The sequence below is a fragment of the Callospermophilus lateralis genome, unplaced genomic scaffold (genome assembly GCF_048772815.1).
Source record: "Callospermophilus lateralis isolate mCalLat2 unplaced genomic scaffold, mCalLat2.hap1 Scaffold_708, whole genome shotgun sequence".
In the NCBI taxonomy this organism is placed as follows: domain Eukaryota; kingdom Metazoa; phylum Chordata; class Mammalia; order Rodentia; family Sciuridae; genus Callospermophilus; species Callospermophilus lateralis.
In genome coordinates, this window is record NW_027515187.1 from 780,747 (window position 1) to 804,781 (window position 24,035).

Here is a 24,035-nt window from a genome sequence, read left to right on the forward strand (position 1 = left end):
CTAGAGATCAAACCCAGGGCCTCATACATACTCAGCACATGCTCTATGACTGGGTTCTGGCCCCAGCCCACTGTGGGTTTCTAAAAGCCCAAGTCCTGGATGCTTCACTACAGTGGGCTAAAGAAAGATGAAAGAGGCACAGGAACCTGCAGTAGGGACAGTTTCTCTTGTCGAGCCCTTTTGGATTACTGAGGCTAAGCTTGGACTATCTCAGAGCAAGTACCCTCAGAGAGAAAGACCCCACCTGATATGGTCCAAGATTATTCCAAGATGGTTCCTCAAAGGTGAACCCTAGGAGGCCATCAAGCCCCATCCCTCCCTTAACCCTGCCAGAGCAGGCAACCTATTCATACATGACCACACAGACCCCCTCTGACCTTTCACCCTGACCAGGAGGAGCTCTGCCAAGCTCATTTTTTATACTATACATAGGGAAGGCATGCTCCTCTGTAGCTGTAGAGGTTCAGTAAATAGAGTGGTATTATTTTCTTACCTGAAGACGAAAGAGGTGAGGGCATTCTCTACCTGAGAGTCACTTTAGCAGTGAAGAGAAAGCATCCCTGTGTCTAGAGGTTACTCTGGCTTCTTTGGGAGCTGCCCAGGACTTGGTCAATAAAGAACACGCAGGGTGGGCCACACAGGTGGCACAACGTGATCTGGGGATAGAGGTGTCCTAAGTGGACAGGAGGCAAAATAACTGTTAGGTGGGGAGCCTGGGAACAAGGCTTCCCCAAGAGGAGGTCAGTCTTTGCTGGGAAAGATCCACTAGCTGGAAGACCTGGAATGCCCATCCTAAGACAAGAGCAAGGTACAACCTCAAGGTGCCCAACTCACAGTGCTTGGACACAGTGCATCACCCATCCTCTGCCCGAGGATGCATTTGCATTTATGGTGTTTGGTTCTTTTTGATATTTTTTACTTGTAGATGGACAAATACTTTTATTTTTAATTTATTTTTATGTGGTGCTGAAGATTGAAACCAGTGCCTCACACGTGCAAGGCAAGCACTCTACTACTGAGCTTACAATCCCAGGCCTGGCTGTTTGGTTCTTTATTAGAGTTTTTATTTTTATTTTTATTTTTTTTAAATATGACAGCGGAATATATTACGATTCTTATTACACAATCAGAACAAAATTTTTCATATCTCTTGTTGTATACAGAGTATATTTACACCAATTTCTGTCTTCGTACATCTACTTTGGATAATAATGTCTATCACATTCCCCCATCATCTTGAAACATTTCCTGTCTGTCTAAATAACTAGTGTAAACAAAAGGCAATTGTGCTGTTCTTTCCCATGAGATGCAGTTCAGGTGTGAGGCCCCAACTAAGACAACCAAGGGTAGCTGTCCTCAGAACAGGTTTGCCAGCCTGTGGCGGCTCAGAGGTGGCCACTATTGCCGGTTGTCTTTGGTCAGGTTGTGGGCCAGCCAGTTCACTTTGGTCTTCCAGCTCTCCCTCAGGGCTTCATTGAACTTCACCCGGAAATGCTTCAGCCCCTCCTCCTCTGTCTTCCCCAGTGCCAGAGTGTCCTGGGACAGAATCATCACAACTGTATCAATATTCAGGGGTCCTGACCCTGCTGCATCTGCAATCCCTTCTGCCTCCCTGTACTCTTGCCCCCTAGGGTTGTTCAAATTTCTTCCTAAAAGAACTGCAAGCAGATGGTCAGGCGGCCTCACCTTAGCTGAGAGAAGGGCAGGAGAAGCTTTAGGGAATACACCCCCTCCCACTCTGCCTCTCACCAACTGAAAAGACAGGAATGGAAAGTGTCTTGCAAACCTACAAGGGACTTTATCTCATGCATGAAAGACACTGAGGACACATGGGATGACCAAAAAAGATCACAGTTCACCTGCAATGGGGCGGGACCAGGCCCAGGGAGCACACCACTCTGGCCACTTCCCACCATACTGCACTGCTGGGCCTGGGACGGCATGAGGGCCCCCATCTCTGAGGTGAATCTCCTAGGTCCCTGAGCTGTTCAGACAAGATGCACTCTGACCAGGATGAGCTCTGCCAAGCTCATTTTTTAATACTATATGTAGGGGAGGCAGACTCCTCTGCAGCTGTAGAGGTTCAGGCAGGCCTTGGGAAGTATGTGGTAGACACTGGGCTCCAGTCTGGTGTGGCCCTGTGCTGACATACCTTCAAATACTGGATGTCTTTGGAGGAGCTGAGCTCAGGCAAGCCTGCTGCCCGCATCAGAGCAAAGAGTTGGAGGAAGAGGAGCCCATGGTGCTGCAGAATGCTGTAGGCCTGTTCACAGTACCCTCAAAACCAGGACAGAGTGGACTTGGATAATGGGAAGGCTCAGGGACTCTGATCCAGCCCTGTTGCTTCTGCATCTGCCCTCTGGGCCTGAAGTCTCACAGTGTTTCTGGGACAGGTGTGCCATCCTGCAGTCACACCCTTCTCTCCCCTCAGGGGTTGGGAGTGGCACCACCTTGGGAGGGTGGAGAAGAGACATAGCTGTTACTGCCTAAAGTTGAAGCAGGTGCCTGTGCCTTATAACCACAAAACTCAGAGAGCTTGGATCCTCAAATCCATCGGGGGGGGGGGTAATCTGAGGCTCAGTGAGGCCTTACTGAAATTCATACAACCTAGGAAGTGTAAGTGCAGAGATAAGCTGGCTTCAGGCTTGTGCTCCTCCCACTCTATGCAGAGACAGTGCTCCAAGGAGGGAACTGAGCATCCCCATCCAGGAGCTCTCTGCATGCCTGGACTCTGTGGAGTGGCCACTCCCAGTGAGGCCAGGCCCCTATCTCTGGGCAGTCTCCCTCACTGGGGAGCATCTCCCTTCTGCTGCTGCTCCTAGGAGGTGGACACTGGATGACTTGGCCATGAGCTGGACTCTCACCTCCCTCTCTTTGCAGACCGACCAGGACCAGCACAGTGGTGAGGAGGAGGAAGAGGAAGAGCAGCATGAGTTTTGAGAAGAGGAGGAGGAGGAAGACATCACTACTGACCAGTGGGAGAGCTTCAGGGAGAAGGAGGTTGGCCCTGTCCAACCAGCATCAGCAGCTGAAGTGGGAAAACTCCACACTCAGCTACTGAGTGCAATCTGGAATCTTGCATCCCCACCTCAGAACGTCTGCTACCCATTTCCCAGCGAGTAGGTCCTCCATGTAGAAAATATCTTCAGCCAGCACGTCTACAGACTCCCATTGCTAATTATCCTCCCATGCCCAAAGTGTGGGACTGTAGGCTCCCACCATTTGCCCACCCCTGCTGGATCTCTTTTCCCCAAAGCCAGGAGCTGACTTTTCCTCCCTGCCACCTCCTGACAGCACAGGAGCTGCAGCACTCCTGCCATCCAGTGAGTTGCCCACCTCTTGCACCTCCAGAATAGTTGGAGTGATTAAACTAGCTGACAAAGAGTAAAAATTAGTAATCATTTTTTCTTTCTTGAAGGTCTTCATTTTTTTCCAAACTAGTGCTTTTACAAGTGGTAAAAGGCGGTTAACATGTAGATAATCAACTGACTTTTTACTACTTGTTAAATACATTGGAATTGTCTGTGTCCTTTGTGCTAGTGTACTCAGAACTTGGAGGTGAAGTTTTGGGACAATGCTCCTGTTCCCTCCCCCTTGGGAAACCAGGAAGGGAGGCCTACTCACTCTGGTCTAGGCATGAGGCTATGTAGGATTTGGTGTTCTTTTTGGGACCAGAACAGTGTTTTGTGTTTGAAGTCTGGAAATGGGTCTTGTCTTTGGGATTCTGCCCACTTCTAGCGTTGTGTTTTGGATGGGAGCTGTGGGGTCCCTGGCCTCTCAGGACCAGCAGCTTCCTTTGATATCACCCAGGTCTTGTGTTCCTGTACTGAGGCTTCATAAATGTACATGTTCCTGCTGGGGACGTTCCCTGTGGATCATGGAAACTGACAGCTGTGGTGCAGATCACTTGACCAGTTTCCACTTTGTTTTGGAGATAACAGTGGTTTCCTAAAGGATCTGCACTTATAATGGAGAAAGAGTGCTAGAATGTTCCAAAACTGTCTGCATCTACCCCACCCCAGCCCCTGTGGGTTGCTCCTGCATAATGCTCCTGCACTGAGGTCAGATCCTCACTCCAGTAGCCAGGATTTCTGCTGCTCTGATCCATGGGAAGGTGAAAGAGAGAAAGAAGTTGGGGCTAGAGCCACACAGAACTTTGCTCTTCATGTACATGTCAGATGCTAGACTGTAAACCTGGGAGTCATCCTGCACACTGCCCCTGTGACCTCACTGCTAGTATTAAGGATGGCTGTGTGTTGTGTGGCTGCCCATCCACATACAGTCTGTGTAGATGTTGTATAGACAGTGGTAGAAGTTAACACAGAGAGGGTTACTCTATTTACTGCACACTTTATTATGAAAAATCCATTAAAAATTAATAGAGCAGTCCTTCACTTCAAGAAATTTGTAATCTGATAGAGTATTTGTAAATTAATATGCAGATTAATTTTATATGGAGATATATATATATATATATATATATATATATATATATATATATATATCACTATGAGATGCGCACACACACACACACACACACACACACACACACATATATATATATATATATATATATATATATATATATATATATATATATATAAAACAGTACTATGACAATGAAACACAGAAATATTTTTAGATAACTAGTTTTTTTTTTATCTTGTAAAAGAAAAAAAAAAACATTTAAAAAATTTAAAATGAACAGCATATATCCACAGATGTCCTCATATGGTCTGTAGTGCCTTGGTGTTCCTTCCCAGACCTCATATGGTCTGTAGTCCCTTAGTGTTCCCCTTCATGATGTACCATTCACCTCTCCTTGTTTGAACTCTACCCCATTAATAAAGTGCCAGTTAGTCTAAGATCCTCACAGCTGTTTTCACCGATAATGATTGTCTCAAAAGTTCTATAGCTTGTTTCACCCTAAGAGGAATTAATATACTATGTTACCTAGTTAGTTGTCATGATTGTTCTGACAGTCTAACCTGCAGTCTTGTGTGGGAGAGGGGCCACAGCCTACAATATTTTTTTCCCATTCCTGTGATCACACACAGAGTCTTGATGCATGCCATCCAAGCAGTTTTATCAGAGTTAACAAGAGTTACAAATAAGAATACTTTATTTTAAATTTAAAAATGCTTAGGGAGGACTGATGCCTTTCACAAAGGTTTTACTTACCTTTTCTTCACCAGTGAACTTTTTGTAATTTTCTTGTTATTGGTCTTTCTCCTCTTTCTTAGAATACAGATATCGTTGGAGGTTGCTCTGTAATGGTTGATCAGGAGTGAACCCTCCAATATACCTGTATGAGAATCAATTAGAGTGCTTATTAAAGTGCACACTTCAATACTCCTTTACGTGAACTATTTAGTTTTTTCCATTCATATCATTTTGTTCTTTTTGTCCTTTTGTCACACTGCTGGTCCATTCTTTTATCAACTTTGAAATCCTTCCTATTTTCTCTTATTTTTTTTTGCATACAATTCTTAATTCACCTTTATACCACCATTTATGGTATCTCTGTATATAAGGTATGTTAACACCAAATTCACATCTTCATACAAGCATTTTGTATAATAATGACCCTATCCTTTATGTTTTCTAAAACTGTAGTTAGTTGCAGATAGAGCAATTTTAGGGTGCTGGTTAGGAATATAGGCTGTGGATATATGCTATTCATTTTAAATGTTTTTTTTTTCTTTTACAAGATAAAAACAACTAGTTACCTAAAATACTTCTGTGCTTCATTATCATAGTACTGTTTTACATATATATATATATATATATATATATATATATATATCATAGTGCTGTTTTTATATATATCCATATAAAATTAATATGCATATGTGGATCTGGACTAAGTCTCACTTGATCAGGAGAGAGAGAGCTCTATAATTTCCATTTTTGTATTGCCTCTTTAATATCAATGTAATGCTACTCTCATGAGTTTGGAAATGCCCGGGGTGCACTGGGGGCTCCCTCCACCACATCCAGGTCAGAAGGGCCCTCCCCAGATGTGGAAGTGTCGCCTCTGCCCTGGGTGCACTAAGGAGCTCCCCACCCACCCCGACACCCAGATCCCAGGGGCCTCGCCCCTGGAGCAGGGAGTGTCCTCTCCCCTGGGTGCAGGGGGGGAGCGTCCACCACCGCCCACACCCAGGTCAGAGGGGCCTCCCCATTGGAGGGGGGGAGTGCACTCTTCCCTGGGTGCGGGGTGGGGGGAAGGAGCTCTCCCCCTGCCACACCCAGGTCAGAGGGGCCTCCCCCATGGAGGGGGGAGTGCCTTTCTAACCCTGGGTGCGCTGGGTAGCTCTCCCCTACAAACAGGTTAGAGGGGCCTACACCCTGGATTAGGGAGTGCCCCTCTGCCCTGTGTGCGCTGGGGAGCTCCCCCTGACACCCAGGTTAGAGAAGCCATGTCCCTGGAGGGGGGAGTGCTCTCTACCCTGGGTGCGCTGGGGAGCTCCTCCCAACACGCAGGTTAGAGGGGCCTCGCCCCTGGAGGGGGAATGCCCTCTCCCCTAGGTGTGGATGGGGGGAGCTCCCCCCAATACCCAAGTTAGAAGGGCCTCCCCCATGGAGGGTGGAGTGCCCTCTCTCCTGGGTGAGGATGGGGAGCTTCCCCACCACACACCCAGGTTAGAGGGGCCTCCCCCCTGGAGTCAGGAGAGCTCTTTCCCCTGGGTGCTGAGGAAGAGCTCCCTTTTCACACCCAGGTTAGTGGGGCTGCGACTCCCAAGGAGGGAGTACCCTCTCCCCTGGATGTGGGGGGAGCTCCCACCCCAAATCCAGGTTAGAGGGGCCTCCGCACTGGAGGGGGGAATGCCCACTCCCCTGGGTGCTGAGGTAGAGCTTCCACCCCCTACACCCAGGTAGGAGGGGCCTCCCCACCCCACCGAGGGGGGAGTGCCGTATCCCCTAGGTGCGGGATGGGGGGCAGGAGCTCCCCCCCACCCCCCAACCCCGACATCCAGGTTCGAGGGGCCACCTCCCAGGAGGGGGGACTGCCCTCTCAGCTGGGTGCGGGTAGTGGGGGTGAGTTCCCCCACTCCCACACCCAGGTTCCAGAGGCCACCCCCCACCCTGGAGGGTTAAGGTTAGGGTTACAGAGCAGAGTACCCCTCTGCCCTGGGTGCACTGGGAAGCTCTCCCAGACACCCAGGTTACAGGGGCCTCCCCCCTAATGGGGGGAGTGCCCCTATGCCCTGGGTGTGCTGGGGAGCTCACTCCACCAGCAAGGTTAGAGGGGCCTCCACCCTGGAGTGGAAAGTACCCTCTCCCTTGGGTACAGAGCGGGGGGAGCTCCACCCCACACCCAGGTTAGAGGGGCCTTCCCCGGGATGGCGGAGTGCCCTCTACCCTGGGTGCGGGGCACAGGGTGGGAGCTTCCCGCCCCTCACCCCGACACCTAGGTCTGAGGGCCTCCCCCCCAGGGGGGAGTGCCCTATTCCCTGTGTGTGGGGGATGGTGGAGCTCCCACCCCGACACCCAGGTCCGAAGGTCCTCCCCCCTGAGGGGGGAGTGCCCACTCCCCTCGGTGCGAAGGTGGGGGGGGGTGGAGCTCCCCCCTAACCCACCCTGACAACCAGGTCCAAGGGGCCTCCCCTGTGGAGGGGGGAGTGCCCTCTCCCCTGGGGGGGAGCTCCTCCCCACCCCGACATCCAGGATGGAGGGTGCAGTAGAGGAATTAGGGCCTGGACTGCAGTCAACCAAGACGGGCAGTTCTCTCAGGTACTGCGCTGTCCCTGGGCCAGAGGATGGAGGGCCGCACATGGCAGAGGCAAGTGTAAAGGAGGCATAGTAGCTGTGGCACCAAAGGATCTGCAGGGCGCTGGGAGCCATCCTGGCCCATGATCCTAAGTTCTCACAGGAGGGAAGCGAAGGCCCTGGGTTGATGCTGGTCCGAGCCATCCATGCCCACAGGGCTTTCCCTTGTTCCTCCTGCAGGTGGAGCTGCAGGCTGAGACTCCTTGCTGGGAAGCTGCACCCTTCATGCTCCATAGTGGGAGTCACGGCAACTCAGGCTGGGCCAGTGGCACCGTCCCTGAGATGATTGGGAGGCCCCTCCACAGCCTTCTTTGGAAGTCCTGAGACAGACTCTGGGGTAGATCTCAAGCTCCTCCCAATGGTTGGCAGTGGCCCCTGAGGGGACATCTACAGGTGAGGCTTTCTGCCCAGTGTGGGCTGGGGAGTCCACGGATGTGAGGAATTCACTCTGCTGGAGAGACACAGGTTCCAGAGGGCAGGAAACTATCCCCCCCCCCCCGTATTTTCTAAAGATGAGTTTGTTGAAATATAATTGACTCATAATAGACTTCACATGTTTAGTAGTGTGCAGTTTGGTAAATTTGATATATGTATGTACCCATGATTTATTTTGCCACAATCATAGTGAACCCCTCTCTTATTATCCCAAACATTTCTCTAGCCCTTTCCTAATGCCTTGCTAACCACCCACTCCCCAGTCACCCACCCCAAACCAACAACTGGTCTCTTCTTTGTTGCCATACATTATTTTGTATTTTCTAGTGCTTTACCTAAATGAAAGCCTACAGCATGCAGACATTGTGTGTAACTTCTGTAACTTGGCATGATTATTATGATATTTTTCCAAGTTGGCCAGCACCACACTCCACATGGTGGGGGTGAGAACTGGGCTGATGGCTGTGGTTCCTGGAGGGGCCACAATCTTCTGTCCCAAAGTAGTGAGAACCTGTGTGGTCCCCCTCCACCATCATTTGCACCTGTGGGTTCCCAGGTGTTTTTCAGAGCCCTGAGAGCCTCTTTCTTGGTGGCAGGTGTTTGAATAAGGTGCCCTGCATTGCAGTCCCCCCAGTCAAAAGGTACATCATGGTTTGGTAGCTGGAAGAATCCAGGATCAACCTGAGTATAGTCATTGCTTTGCCTGAACTGCTTCTAAATTTCAGAGCTCTTAGGGGTTTTCCTATTCCCTGAGCTTGGAAATAACAGCACAATCACATGAGAAGTGTAGCTCGTGGAGGATGAATCTGAAGTCCCCAGGGTAACAGCCACTCTGCATGGGGAGGCCTATTTCCCTTCCTGGACACTCCTCTCTGTTGCTGATGTACCCACCTTCATTCCCTCTGAGGTTTTGGGAGATTCTGTTCCTGAGAGAGCTACTTGCTTTCCTGGTGTCATCATGCTCTTTGGAAACCAATTCAGGGTCTTTCCACCTTTCCTTGACTGATCTGTGGCTCTGAGATATGCCTTTTGGCTCACTCAATAGGAGGACAGTGTTACTGCTGTTGTTGCCCAGGATTTGTGCAGTGCTCTCATTTGTTTGTTTACTTTGTTTATTTCGCACTGGGATCAAACCCAGGGCCCTGTGTGTGCCAAGGACATGCTCTACCACTGAGCTACACCCTCAGTAGCCCCCAGTTCTTGAATTTGACTCTCCCTTAGCTCTCTTGCTTTCCTGAAAAGGGGTTTGTGAGCTTGAGCCTGAGTTGGGTGACCATTAGATATGACCAGCTTTGGTGGGCCCCACAGTCTCAGTGAAATCTGGTTGGGCCATTTCTGCAGACCTGGGCATGGTTTTCACAGGTGAGAGGCCAGAGACAGCTGGAGGCCACCTGGCTCCCACCATCTGCAAACTTGTGGAGAGCAGAATTGTTGCACAGCGTCCCCCTTCTGAACAAGAAGGGGACATGTGGCACTAACTTACAAAGGACTAGCATATGCCCCTAAAACTCCAAGCATGCTGTTTGTCTCCCCATTTAGAAAACCACATGTATTTAGCCTGCTGGCTCAGCAACCCATGAGCCTACCTTTAGCCTCTGGGGCCCTTGTTCTGGCCCCACCCTGCTTCCTAACTTGAGCCACCTGGTACTTTTCTTAACCCTGCAGGTGTGGCACCATGACCAGCTACCAAAAGGCTTTGTAACTCCTATGCTGCTGGAACTGGCATACCTGGTAGTTCATTGACCAACTGGTAGTTCAACTGACCAACTGGTAGTTCATTCTCATCTGCTCTGAGCTAAATGGCTGCTATCTCAGCAATGAACTTAAGGAGGAGTTGTGTATAGGACTCCTACCCAGAAGAGCCAGCTGTGGTGGTGACAGAGGGCCCTGTCTCTTGGCCCTGATGTTTGTAGACACACTTTAGCACACTCATCATGGCAAATGAGGCTTACCCCAGGAGTGGTGGCCTTCTTCAGCCTGGCCTGCTGTGGTTAGACCTGTGCAGTCTGTACTGACAGGTTGGGCTGCTTCTCCATTCCACCATCTGCTGCATTCTGAGTGAGAGCCTGAGGAACCCTGGAGGGAGGTGATAGAGAGCAAGTGTCAGGGAATACCACAGGAAGGAACAAGGTTGTTGCTAAAGTTTTCACACATGAGACACAAGGATGCTCTTCTATAAAGAATGGCAGCTGGTTAACTAAAGGATCCTTGTACTGGTGTCAGGTCACTGGCCCTGTTGGCAGTGAAGTTGGGTCCTTGGACTGATGCAGGGACCCAACACACACAGGGCTAACACTGTCCCAGCTGGCAGTGGTCACTGTCAGACCACAGCAGGGAGAGCAGCACCCTGCTCTGAAGCCTTCATCAGCATCTTCTATGGCTTCCTCTTTGCTCAAGGGCTCCGTGGTCTGGGGAATTGGATCCAGGATTGTTATTAGAAACTGACCATCTTTACCATGAAAGGAAATAAAAGATTATGAATTGTGTCATCTTTCCTGTTTCTAGGTTTTCGGTTAAAGCAGGGGAAATGTCTAAACCATCCACTTCCCAAGTGACTAGGACCTGAGATTGCTTTGCCACTCTGCTCTCAGGAATGGATTATTTTTAAAGTTAACTATACAGGAATTATTAGAAAAGTGCTGTTTCTTGAACATGGAACAACCTCAGATTTACAATGGTATCTAAGTGCTTACAAGAGTTTTTTCTGTTTTGTATTGTTTTTGTTTGTTTATTTGTTTGTTTTTTCTGGTCACAGACACTTGCAACATTTTCTTACAGCAGGGTCCAGGGGCTACTCAGACTAGCATTTTTCACAGCTGCTGCTGCCCCATTTCTCCTCTTGGAAACAGTCAGGATGCTCATCCCTAGTGATCCTTTCTTCCTGTCCACTGCAGGTAACATGATCCATGCTGCCAATCCTGTGGAACATGCCAGCCACATGGCTGCCCAACCACAGTTTGTTCACCCTAAGCAATGCTTTTTTGTTTACCTCTCAGGCCACAACCTGCTCAGTCCTCAATCATTTACAGGAAGGAGGTGGGAGGCACCTAGGTGCAAACACTAAGCATCACACAGAGTTTAGGCATATGATCCTTTCCTACCCGGCTGGGAGCACAGAAGTACATTCCCACTCCCCATCACACATGAGGAAATGATTGCCTACCCACAGCCACAGTGACCCAGCAAGTTTGAGGCCACGCAAAGCTGTTTCTGGTGCTTTCTAGTCTCTGAAGTTTAGGTGGAGTGCACCAACCTAGGATAGCCAGTCACAGGTGGGAAGCCTCAATCTGTGTGACCTCTCTGCAGCCCTGTTTGTCCTTTTTCTCCCTTGACAGTCATCCTGAATCCTGCCACCATGGTGATTGTTGTTTGCATTTACTTCCTGGTGTTTATGATCATCCTGGAGGTGTTTCAGATCTGGGCTGCACATCAGTGAACCTCACAGGGCCAGGACACAGGGAAGGAGAATGAGATGGATGGCAATGACTCTGCTTTGACCTTCACCATGAACTCCAAAAGGAGGTAGGAGCAGACAGGGCCCCAGGCTGCATAGCACTGTAGGCCAGGCTCCTCCATGTTCAAGTGCCTGCACCTTATAACACAACTCGGTGAGCTAGAATCCTCAAATCCAGGTGGGTAATCTGAGGTTCAGTGAAGTCTCACTGAAGTTCATACAACCTAGTAAGTGTAACTGCAGAGATGAGCTGGCTTCAGGCTGGTGCTCCTTCCACTCTATGCAGGGACAGTGCTCCAAGGAGGGTACTGAGCATCCCCATCCAGGAGCTCTCTGCATGCTTGGACTCCATGGAGAGGCCACTTCCAGTGAGGCCTAGGCCCCTTTCCCTGGACATTCTCCTTCACTGGGGGACATCTCTCTTCTGCTGCTGCTCCTGGAATGTGGACACTGGGTGACTTGGCCATGAGCTGGACTCGCACCTCCCTCTCTTTGCAGACTTACCAGGACTAGCACAGTTGTGAGGAGGAGGAGGAGGAGGAAGAGGAAGAGAAGTGTGAGGCTGGAGAAGAGGAGGAGGAAATTATCACTATCCACCTGTGGGAGAGCTGTGAGGAGAAGGAGGGTGGCCCTACCAACAGCCAGAATTTCAACCAGCATCAGCAGCTGAAGTAAGAAAGCTCCACACACAGCTAGTGAGTGCAATCTGGACTTTGCATTCCTACCTCAGAATGTTGGCTACCCATCTCCCAGCCAGCGGGTACTTCAAGTAAAAATCTCTTCAGCCAGCAGGTCTGAGGACCCCCATTGTTGATTATGCTCTCATGCCCAGTGTGTGGGACTGTAGGTTCCCACTATCTGCCCACCCCTGCTGGATCTCTTTTTCCCAAAATCTGGAAGCTGACTTTTCCTCCCTGCCATGTCCTTCCAGCTCAGGGGCTGCAGCACTCCAGGCTCCTACCATCCAGTGAGTTGCACAACTCTTGCACCTCCAGAAAAGTTGCAGGGACTAGACTAGCTGACAAAGAGTAAAAATTGATCATCATTTTTTATTTTTCTTTTTGATGGTCTGTATTTATTTTTTCCAAACTAGTGCTTTTACAAGTGATAGAATGGGGTTAATATGTAGATGATCAACTGACTTTTTAATGCTTTGTAAATACATTGTAATTCTCTGTGTCCTTTGTCCTAGTGTACTCAGGACTAGGATGCGAAGTGCAGTGACCCTGCTTCTGTTTCCTCTCCCTCTGGAAACTATGAGGGGAGGCCTACTCACTTTGTTCTAGGCATGAGGCTATGTAGCATTTGGTATGCTGTTTGGGACCAGAGTAGTGGTTTGTGTTTGAAGTCTGGAAATGGGGCTTTGTCTTTGGGGTTCTGCACACTTCTAGCGTCATGTTTGGGATGGGAGCCGTGGGGTCCCTGCCTTCTCATGCACTCCTCTCAGGACCAGAAACTTCCTTTTCTGTCACCCAGGCCTCACCTTATCTGAGAGAAGGGCAGGAGAAACTTTAGGGAATACACCCCCTCCCACTCTGCCTCTCACCAACTGAAAAGACAGGAATGGAAAGTGTCTTGCAAACCTACAAGGGACTTTATCTCATGCATGAAAGACACTGAGGACACATGGGATGACCAAAAAAGATCACAGTTCACCTGCAACAGGGCGGGACTAGGCCCAGGGAGCACACCACTCTGGCCACTTTCCACCATACTGCACTGCTGGGCCTGGGATGGCATGAGGGCCCCCACCTGTGAGGTGAATCTCCTAGGTCCCTGAGCTGTTCAGACAAGATGCACTCTGACCAGGATGAGCTCTGCCAAGCTCATTTTTTATACTATATATAGGGGAGGCAGACTCCTCCGCAGCTGTAGAGGTTCAGGCAGGCCTTGGGAAGTATGTGGTAGACCCTGGGCTCCAGTCTGGTGTGGCCCTGTGCTGGCATACCTTCAGATACTGGATGTCTTTGGAGGAGCTGAGCTCAGGCAAGCCTGCTGCCCGCATCAGAGCAAAGAGTTGGAGGAAGAGGAGCCCATGGTGCCGCAGAATGCTATAGGCCTGTTCACAGTACCCTCGAAACCTGCAGAGGAGAAGGAAATAGATAAAGCCCTGGGTCCTCCCAGCCACCCCCAGCCCCAAACCAGCAGAGGTTCTGCATCCAACCAGCACCTGCCTCTGAGTGTCTGCCCCTGGTCGTATTATGGGTGTACCCAGATCCTCTAACCAATGCCCCTGCCTGGGCCTGCCTCCTACACCTTCCATGTACCTCCTTTTTGCACTGCCCAACAGTGTACTCTGGGGTTGGGGTGAACCTGCAGAGAAGGCAGCACCCCCAGGGTGGAGGCAGGAGTTAGGCTGAGGGCTATGTCCCCATCCCTGCCCCTGTCTGATCACTGTCCCCTCCCTGGGGCCCTGGGCACCCTCACCTTTCAAACTTCTCATTATTACTAGACTTTCCCTGCTGAATCACGTGGACAATGTCATGGGTGAGGATGAATGGAACTCGCTCACGGTTGATTCCAAACTTGGTCTTGAAATTCCCCAGAAAGTGGCCAAAGTCAATATGAAATAGCTGAGGGGAGGGAAGGGCAGCTACTGAATAGGCTTCACAAAGGGAGGTTCCGGTTAGAGGAAGTCAGCAGGACTTGGGGCACTCTTCTATGAGCTGTGGGCAGGGCAGAGAGGCCACTGGGCCAGGCATGTAGGACAAGCTCACTGGGCAGCTGAACACAGTGCCCCTTACCTGCCCATTCTCACAGATCATGATGTTGTCACTGTGCCGGTCACCGATGCCCAGCACATATGTGGCCACACAGTAGCCAGCACAGGAGAGGGTGAACTCCTCAATGGCTCGATCCAGGGCTTCTCTGGGTGGGAAAGATTGAAAACCAGGGCTCCTTATATTTTCCCTCCTCTTGAAACTAGCCTTTTATTAATCAAGAAGGAGGGCATTATTCTGGAGCATAGGTCACCATGCCCAGCTTGAAATTGCCCCCTTCTTCCACACAATACCATGCAGAGAAGCCAAGGCCTATGTGTTAGATGAAGAGAGGCTGCATAAAGAGGCACAACTTAGAGCCAAGACCCTAGGTATGTAACTGGGCCCTTGGTAGATACTCTGGGCTCAGGCAATATCACAGATGCTAGCCATAGCATCAGCTATTTCAAACCACAGCAGAAACACTCAGCAGAACCCACTCAAGCTACATATTTGTGACTAAATATGGTGGTGGTTTTAATGCCCAAAGAGTTAAGTAGCATAACACAGCCATGAAAAATGAACACACAGGAACAGTGACATCTCTGTCCTGCCCCAAATCAGATATGGGCCGGTGCTCAGCTGAGCCAAGCAGCCATGGAAACTGTCACAGGCCTTCCCTCACCTTTCACTCTATCAAGCCTCTCCCAGGAATAAGAAAGCCTACCCAGGGTTCTTGGACTTGAGCCAGTTGAGCAGGGCATCCTTGTTGAAGGCAGCCATGGCAGCCAGGTTGCTCTGGTTCAGCTGAATGTTGGCAATGGTGTCCGAGTGCTGCACCACCTCAATGAGGCCCATACAGTCACCAGTGGGAAGGCAGCCATAGGGGGTCATCCTAGCACATGAGAGGAGGCACAGGGAGACACTATGGTTAAGGACATTCTCTGGGGATACTGGACCTGGATCCCCCAGGAAATTGAGGCGCCCAACAAAATCACAGGGGACACTGCTCAAGGTCCTGAGGATGCCAGAAGGGATATGGGGCCCTGGGGAAGGTGCCTCAGAGACACACAACTGGCACCCAAGATGCAGAGCACACCTTGGCTGGCCTCATGTTTGCTCTGAAGAGAATGAGTCAGCGGGCTTGAAAGAAGGTGGTACTGCTCCCCAAGGGGTGGGAAACCAGGAAATAGGAGCAAGCCCTAGGAGTGGCCTTACCCAAACCCCTCCAGCTGCCCTAACCCTTTTGTGAGAACAGCCCCTCTCACAGTCAACATGGTGGTGTCAGTTTAGACCAGGAACTCCTCCAGAGGCACCGGCTCTGAGGCCAGATAGAGATCCAAACACACAGGTGATGGACAGAGGCCCCACCTTAGGTCCAAGCCCTCCTGCTTCCACAGGGCATCCATGAGCTGGATCATCTGCAGAGTCAGCATGTCCTGGCGGAGGTCTGGAAGGGCAGGAGTTTCTAGTGGGTTATATACCCATGCAAGGCTCAGAGTATCTGAGCTCTGTCTTCTCAGGGAACCCCCCTGGGGCCCTACCACAGAGAAGTATGGGCCTAGGTGAGAAGGCCAAGGCCTCAGCATGTCCCCTGCCCAGACTGGCTCACCATCCCCATTCTTAAAGATGATGCCAATGCTGTCAGCACTGCCTGCCTCCTCACTGCTGTATATGATCCACAGGGGTTTCATCTTGGAGTCCATGAAGGTGCACCTTTCCACACTGCAGGCAGAGGGCAGTGTTGGCCTCGGCCATTGGGGGCTTAGGGTGGGGGAGGGGGGTTAGGGTGGGGGAGGTGTTTTAGGGTGGAGGAGGGGGCTTAGGGCCTGGCTCCACGTGGGGCTAGGCCTGGGACTCACCAGATTTCTGCAAGCATTGTGCTGGGGTCCAATGGAGACTGCAAGTGTGAAAGGGCCTCTAGGCAGGTGTCCTGGCGCATGTACAAGTGCATTAGCTCCTTAGTTTGGGGCTTGGTGGTCTTCTGGGAGCTCACTTTCACAAAGTCGCTCAGGGCCTTCAGCTTGCTCAGTGCTTCTGCCTGGTGGGCAGAATGGAGTAGCAGCAGTGCATATGAGCCTGAGCCAGAACCAGGAGTATGACTGTGAAGGGGCCTGGAAGGGGAGCCTGCCTCAGGCACAGGCACTCTGAGCCTCACCTGTTTCATAAGCACCTTCATGTGGTGGATGCTGCCCCTGAAGTAGGCCTCCATGATGAGGCCAAAACGCAAGGCCACGGACGGCACATGCATCTCAGAGCTAGAGGGAGAAGATGGGGCTGAGAATGGCCAGGAGTGGAACATAGCCCCTCCCCAGCCCAGTAAATATGAGGTCAGCAGGCCAGGAGAGCCTCATCCTCCATGGCCTTTCTAGGTTCCCAAGGAATCAGCGTGCATCCAGCTACCGAAGATGCCAGAAGAGGAAGTGGCCAATCTTTCGGTTGGCTAGAGCCCGGTCCAACAAGAATTGGGTCAGTTCGCAGTCCAGGTAGGACTTGTACTTGAGGACCTGCACCAGCTGCAGCAAGCACTGGAAAAGCTCGTCGTCCCTGTAGGTAAGGAAGGCTGGTTGAGTCTGGGGTTCTGAAACTCAGGAAAGAGGTCTCCAGCTGGCAGGTGACTGGAAAGAGGGTGAGGCCAGCCTAGGCTCATCTCCACCCAGCACCCACTTCCAGGTTGCCAGGGCAAGCTGTCTTAGTGAGGAGCTGGCAGCCCGTGGGCCTCAGTGCCCAGCTGGGACTCACGTCAGTTTCCGCAGGGACCTGATGGCAAAGGAGCCCACGTGGCAGTCAGGGAAGCTGAAGTCCAGCAACTCCAGGGCATTCAGGACAGGAAGCTCGGGCCAGGAGCACAGCAGGTAGAGCATCTGGAGGACGCTTTGCAGTCAGGTGGTGGGCGGCCCACTGCTATCTCTCTACTCCAGCTGTGCCCCTGGTGCCCCTCTCCACCCACCTGGGCCACATCCTCGTGCTTGTTCCACTTGGTCACGAGCAGCAGGTGGGCCAGAGCCTCTGGGAAGTGCTCCTGCACTTCACGCCGCATCTTCCACACCAGGTCCTTCTCATGCTCATACAGCTCTCCCGACCCCCGCTGCTCCAGGATTCCCTGCAGCTGCAGCTGCTAATGGGTGCAGGTAGAGTGAGGCCTCCAGCCCAGCACCTGGCTCCATGCCCCACCAGCACCCCAGCTCACCTCCTCCTTGGTGGTAGGCCCACACTCCCCATGACGTCCCAGCTCCAGGATCTGCAACAAGTATCCCTGCTGTGAGCTCCCCAGGCCTGGGCCAGCACTGGCAGGGCTCCAGGAAGGGGGTCTGAACCTCAGCCCTACTGCACACTGCAGGGCATTCAGTAGCATCTTCAGGCTCAGCCTGCCACAGGCCACTAGCACCTCTCCCATTGGCTATGACAACAAAATGTCATCAGACATCACCAACATCCCCTGGTGGGCCACATAGCTACTGGAAGGCCTCAAATCAGCATGATTACCCAGCCCCCAGCAATGGGCAAAGCCTGGGGTGGCCAGGGAACCCCCTCTGAGGAGCTCCAGGAAAGTTCCTTGGTTAGCGCTCAGCTTCCAGGAAGGGCCTCACTGACCTTCTCCAGGGCAGGGTAGTACACAGGGTGAGGGGCCACCTCGGGCAGGCAGATGACCAGGGTGACAGCACTCTCTGTGTTGGGATTGCTATGCACAGTACCCATGGGGTTCAGCAGGTCTCCTTTCTCATCTGAAGGCAGGGACAGATGTAGTTGTAGGGAACCAGTTCTGGATCCCTCACCCTCCAGGAGTCTCTCCCTGCTGGGCCTGGTTCCACCTGGGACAGAGGGCCACATGTAGAGGCAGAGCTCCCCAGTCTTGAGCTGGTCCTTGTAGTCAAACAGCATGAGGTTGGCCCAGGCAATTGGGCAGTCCTGGAGAAGGATACTACAGATCAGAGTGAGCCTGTTCTTGTTCATATGCAGAATGGAACCAGTCTCCAGGCCAACCAGGAGAGAAGACCCAGACCGCATGGAAGGTCACCAAGTTAGACCCAGGAGGAGGGGAAGGACCTGCTACCTCTTTCCTGTCAGAGTTTCAGTAATTAAACCAGCAAGATCCCTTCCTGGCTACCTGCATCTTCACACCCAGCATCCAGAGACACTTGAGTAAGCCCACCAGACCCATAACTGGCCCAGGTCAAGGAGCAAGTCACAACCTGGGTCTAGTGATTTGGGGCCCAGCCACACACTCCCCAGGCAACCACTAACTCATCATTTCTGTCCCCCTGAGAACACTGTCCTTCCACCAAGGGAGCTGCCTCCTGGACCCCTAAGGACCAGAGGCCTGGGCTAGATATTTCAAGTCAGGCAAATCATGAGCTATCACTCAGGCAGCACAGGAAGCCAGACTAAGGAGCCAGACTAGGGCGGGCAGGGATACTAGGGTCCCCAGGCTCTCCCAGGACCCCTGTCCTCAGGGTGCCTGCCTGTGGGAGCAGGATAGCAAGAGGCCCCAGCAATGGGTTTCACTGGACGTCTGAGGCCTGGGCCTCTCCCAGTCAGCCCAACTCACCACCTTCTTGGACTTTTTCTTGCTGGAGTGTGCCTTCTTGGCCTTCTCCATCACCGCATAGAGTGCAAAGCAGAGTCGGGCCATGCATGGCAGGTCACAGATATTGATGTCAAACTTCAGATGCTGCTTCCACATGGCTCTGAGCACACGCTCACCTCCAAGCTGGACATCGTCTTGCACAGCAGCTCATTGCCAAGGAAGAGCCCAGCGTGCACCACCAGCTGGGGAAGGGGTACAGGGCATGGGTGAGGGAGCGAAGGCCCCACCCCATCTAAAGTTCCAATCCTCTCCTTAAAGGTCCCCATTTACATAGGGGTCCAAATCTACTTCTTGCATTGAGAGTGGTCCAGCAGAGTGTAGGCTGGCAGCTCAGTGGTACAGGTGTCATGGGGCATTGGTACCCCAGGCTGTGCTGGGGCAAGCCAGTCTCAGTACACTTGACTCTGTGGGTCAACTCAGAACCTCAGTTTGCCCATCAGGGTTCAGGAGTTCCAGGGTCCCTTCTGGTTCTAACAGCTCTGGCTACCTTCATGCCTAGCGTCTTCTGAGCCCCATATGGGCTCATAAGACTGCCTGATCAGTCTTCAGTGCACCTGTTCCAGTTCCAACCTGCCAGCCCATCCACAGAGCTGCTCCCACCCAATCCTCCCTGACTTCTGCAGACACACCCTCCTTCACAGATTGTAAAGTAATGCCAAAAAGAGAGACCCAGACAAGACATGCTATGCTTTGTGGACCCAGACAGGCATCACCTCCCAGAAATGGGACAATAAATCCACCTCTGCAGGTGGTTCTGAGTACAGAGGAGCCATGAAAGTGCTTTTAGAAGAGACAACAGGGCACTGTTCCCCAAGCCCATGGGGGTTCAGCTTCCATGTGCAGTGTCCCCCAGACTGTGGGCACCGCTGGGTGGGTAACTCCTGGAAGCACCTCAGCCCAGATGCAGCCAGCTTCTATGGTGCCTTACACATCTCTGACTGGGCCTCCTACTTCAATGGGCTGTGTCTGATTCCACAAGCTCCACCAAAGTCAAATACCCACAAGTTGCTTGGCCCAGGTTTCCATTAATCAACCTCCCTGGCCTGCTGGCCTTCTCCCCTCCCCTCTTATTGTTTGGATGTGGTTCACAGCCAATCCAGGCAGAGATAATGAGTAATGTGTCCAGGTGACTTTTGTGTGACACCCTCCCACTCTTCTTTCTCTGTTGCCCCTCCAGGCTACAGCACACCCTGTTTGTGCAAAAAAACCACCTGTGCCCTCACCTGGTACCCAAGCTCCTACCTTCATCTGCTCATCAGCATTGATTTTGCTGCCCTGGATCAGCTCAATGCAGAAAGGCTGCCCCAGCGACCAAAGGGACACAGAGGAGTGCTAGAGAGGAGAGGAGCGGGGCTTAAATCCCAGCTTATTCCCCTGGATGCTGAAAGACTGGGGAGAGGGGGAGAGGGTCACAACTTTGTGGCAAGGTTCAGAAACTTGTCACCAATGCCATCTTTTACCAATCTGACACACAGGGGCCCCGGGGTCCCAGCCCCCCTGAGACCTGCAGAGAAGTAGGCAATCTGGGATTCCAGTAGCTCAAACAGGACCACCCTGGGTGTCAGCTCAAGGCCCTGACTCTCCAAAAGGACTGCACCATCCAAAGTCCCCTGGATCAACGTCTAGCCCTGGTGCTGCCCAAGAGGCACTAGGATTGGCCAAAAGGAGAGAGGAAGAGAAAGAGGGTAAGAAAGGAAAGGACACCATCTCACCTTCTTCATGGGAGTAGGGGGCCGTTTGGTGTGTGGTTTCTGGACCTGAGGGGCTGGTTTGCTCTGCTCATCCCGCATGGCAAGGATGGAGGAGGAGTGCACCATGGTCAGGTGAGGGGTCATTCCACTGTGCAGGCAGCTGCATATGTACTGAGATGAGAGTGTAAGGTTGAATTGTCAATGGGTGGTATATCCATTCCCTGGAACCAAGAGAGACCCACAGTCCAGCTCTCTCACTCCTATGCTGGCCCCTTCTAGAGTGGTAGGGATCCCAGAGTGCAGAGGGCTCCTTGCAGTCCTCACCTTAAACTGACAGAGCAGGTAGCTGCCATAGAGGTACTCATGCCGCCCATTCACCTGCAGCACATAGTCCTCAGGCTGCTCCATTGTGAGGTGCTGGTACACCTTGGTCTTCTTCTGGAGGGCACAGGCCATCAGTGCTAGGGGCACATCCTTGGTAGACACCTGGATGGTGAAGCTCTCCTGTGGGGAGGAGGGAAGGTTGGCATGCTGCTCTCAGGACCATGGGCTTCTGGGGAAAAGGGGCAAGGCCATTTGCCTGCCTTTATTGGGTATCCCCAAGTGTGAGCCCCACAAGGGCAGGGCCTGGGTCATTCACTGGAGAAAGTAACAGCAGACACCCAGGAAATACTTGTCCAGTGAACTAAGGGACCAATTTGGCCTTGGTGAGCTTACCTGGTGGGATGCTTGATGACACCCCTTGCATGCCTGCATACCTGGCAAATGCCATTTGATGCCAGTGAGAGAAGGGAAATTTGGGGGCCTGGGACACTGGAGTGTTTTATCAGTGGAAGGTTGCCATGGGCACAGCAGCCCATGTGCTGCAGCTGGGGCAGCCTCCCTAGGACATGGGCTATGGGCTCACCCTGCTGCCCTCAAATTTGACATTAACCAGCAGGTCTGGGTTGGAGATTTGAGATGTGTTGCTGTCCCCCCAGCTCGTGGTGGAGGGCTCCAGCTGCAGGGGAAAACTGTATTGCAGCCAGGCCTCCCAGCCCAGCTGCTGCCGGCGGGCAGCTGCCTCCTCGCTGAACTGGCACATCTTAGTGCGGAAGTCATTCACTTCTGGGTCTTGCAGGCAGTTGAATTCGTGGAGGCCTATAGGGCAGGAGAAGGCTCAGTGCAGGTGCCTGTGGGACCAGGCACCCAGGTGTGCCCTACCTTGCCGAGGAGGGGGCTGATATACGAGCCCTACCTTTGCCGATGAGGAGGCTGATCTGTGAGTTGATGAGCTTCTCCATGCAGTCACCCTCGCAGGTCACCAGACGCAGCATGGGCAGGAAGGGCCGGACATCACACAGCCGCTGCTGCTCATCCTCTAGCTCCTGTTGCTCTGCTGTCTGGTTGACACAGGTGAACACATAGGCCTCGGGGTCACTGAGCATGTGGAAAAGGGGCTCATTCTGGGCTTGGTGCCACAGCATCTGGGAGGAATGGTTATGGTCAGCCTTGCTGGCCATGACAACTGCTGGGAGGCAGACAGAGGCCTCTAGTCTGGGGATTTCACTCTGCCTGAGCCACATAGAGGGCAAAGGGAGACCCAAGCATTGCTTCCTAGGACCCCTTTGGCCTTTGGGACCAACCAGCTAGTCAGCAAGCTTCCTGACCCTGTGCTCTGTGAAGGACTTGATGTGTGGAGATTGGGGACTGAGCAGTCACGCCCACCATAGACGCATTATCTAGGGCTGCTTTCACCCCACCAAGGCGATGGTGGCCTTGAGCCATGGCAGAGCTGAACCACTGTGACACATAACACGTAGCCCACAAAACTTCATATCAATAAAAATATGAAGAAATCAAAACCACAATGAAGTGAGAGATGGGACCCTAGGGACAAGTCACATTGTTTAGTCACATTGTTTGAAGTTCTGTAAGCACATCAAGTGAACCATATAATGATGTTTAGAGGAACTAGAGTATGAACAAAATGTTACTGTGGTCACTCAGAAAAACAAGTCATGAAAGTTCATAATCAGAATTTAGTTAGAATGTGGTTAGAAAACAGGAAATGGCTAAGGTAGTGTCTGTGGCTGTCTTCTATGGCAGAATCACAGGCAGATCTCTTCCTTCTCATTCTTATTTTCCAAAATTTTATGGGCCATTATTATTATTGAACTCAGGGACACTCAACTACAGAGCTATACCCTCAGCCCTTTTTTGTATTTAGTGACAGGGTCTCACTTAATTGCTTCGAATCTCACTGTGTTGTTCAGGCTGGCTTTGAACTGGCAATCCTCCTGACTCAGCCATTGGAACATTTGGGGACACACACAGCTACTTTTGAAGTAGAAAAATTTAAGGAAGGATGGAAGGAAGGCAGAGAGAAATCTTCCAGGACATTAAAAAAAATCCCTCAAGTGTGGTCCATTGCTTCTATTATTTTTTCCTGTTCTCAATAATAGCTTTTAAAATTGTGAAATAAATTCTTGCCCCCAGGCAGTCCAAGGCATGACCCATTAAACCTGAATTTGTAAGTGGCATAACCCCATTGAAAGCCACAGGACAGCATCTATCAAAGCAGATGTTCATTGCTTTGACTCAGTAATTCATCCTGAAATTTATTCAATGAACCTGAGGACCCTTTCCAGGGATGATGGACACTATGTTGGCAACAGTTTTAAAGACAAATTCCTGCAAGGCCCTTATGTGGCTGGGAGCAGACTGTGGTCACTAAAGTGACAGACAGCATAATGTAAGTCAAATTTTCAAAGTTCCATTCCAGCACTGGAGACTTAAGGGCAACTGAGGCTAGTAGCTGGCCCTCTGGTAACTAGGGAGGGGAACACATTGCCATGGGGTAATGTGGAATTTGGATAGTAAGTGGAGTTTAACCACACATATTATACAAGTTCTTGACATTGTATATCTTTCAGAATTTACATCTGAGGTTCTCAAGTGTGAGGAACAATGCCTCTGTCTTTCTGAGCTCCCAGGGCTGACAGGAGACCAGGCAGTACCTGCTTAATGGTGCTGAGGTTGGCATTGCGGGACACAGGGAAGCTCAGGTAGATCCCTGTGGGCAGAAGGAAGTCAACCACCACACTCTGATTCTTCTCCTCCTCGGTCCAGAATTCCATGGGATAGTCAATCCCTGGGGGCATTCTGCTTTATTATTTCTCTGTGGCCACGTGACATGTAAAGGAAGCAAAGGTAGAGAGTCCTTTGAGAATAGTGTATGGGGGCCTTGGGCAGTGTGAGGCTCAGGGCTGAGGGCTTGCAGGTGGGCACATGGTGTTCTCCTCCCACAGAGTCCCCACTGCCCAGGTAGTTGCTGCCCCTACTGCCCCAGATAACTGTCTGCACTCGGTTGTCTCTCACCCTGGTGGAAACATCTGCCTCCCTCACAGCGGGCC

The 24,035-nt window shown here is 51.5% G+C and overlaps 1 protein-coding gene across 1 annotated transcript; it reads right to left on the reverse strand.

Annotated features, from left to right (window-relative positions):
* Positions 1-1,398: 1,398 nt before the first annotated feature.
* Positions 1,399-23,783, reverse strand: LOC143640890 (phosphatidylinositol 4,5-bisphosphate 3-kinase catalytic subunit delta isoform-like). Its single transcript, XM_077108428.1, is given in 23 exon segments — positions 1,399-1,536; positions 13,611-13,743; positions 14,090-14,235; positions 14,407-14,530; positions 15,089-15,256; positions 15,733-15,811; positions 15,974-16,086; positions 16,224-16,402; positions 16,520-16,619; positions 16,765-16,908; positions 17,104-17,225; positions 17,312-17,476; positions 17,552-17,602; positions 17,956-18,086; positions 18,174-18,270; positions 18,911-19,044; positions 19,047-19,131; positions 20,192-20,281; positions 20,662-20,811; positions 20,965-21,144; positions 21,548-21,780; positions 21,878-22,106; positions 23,640-23,783. Coding segments are annotated over 23 exon segments (3,135 nt in total).
* Positions 23,784-24,035: the final 252 nt, after the last annotated feature.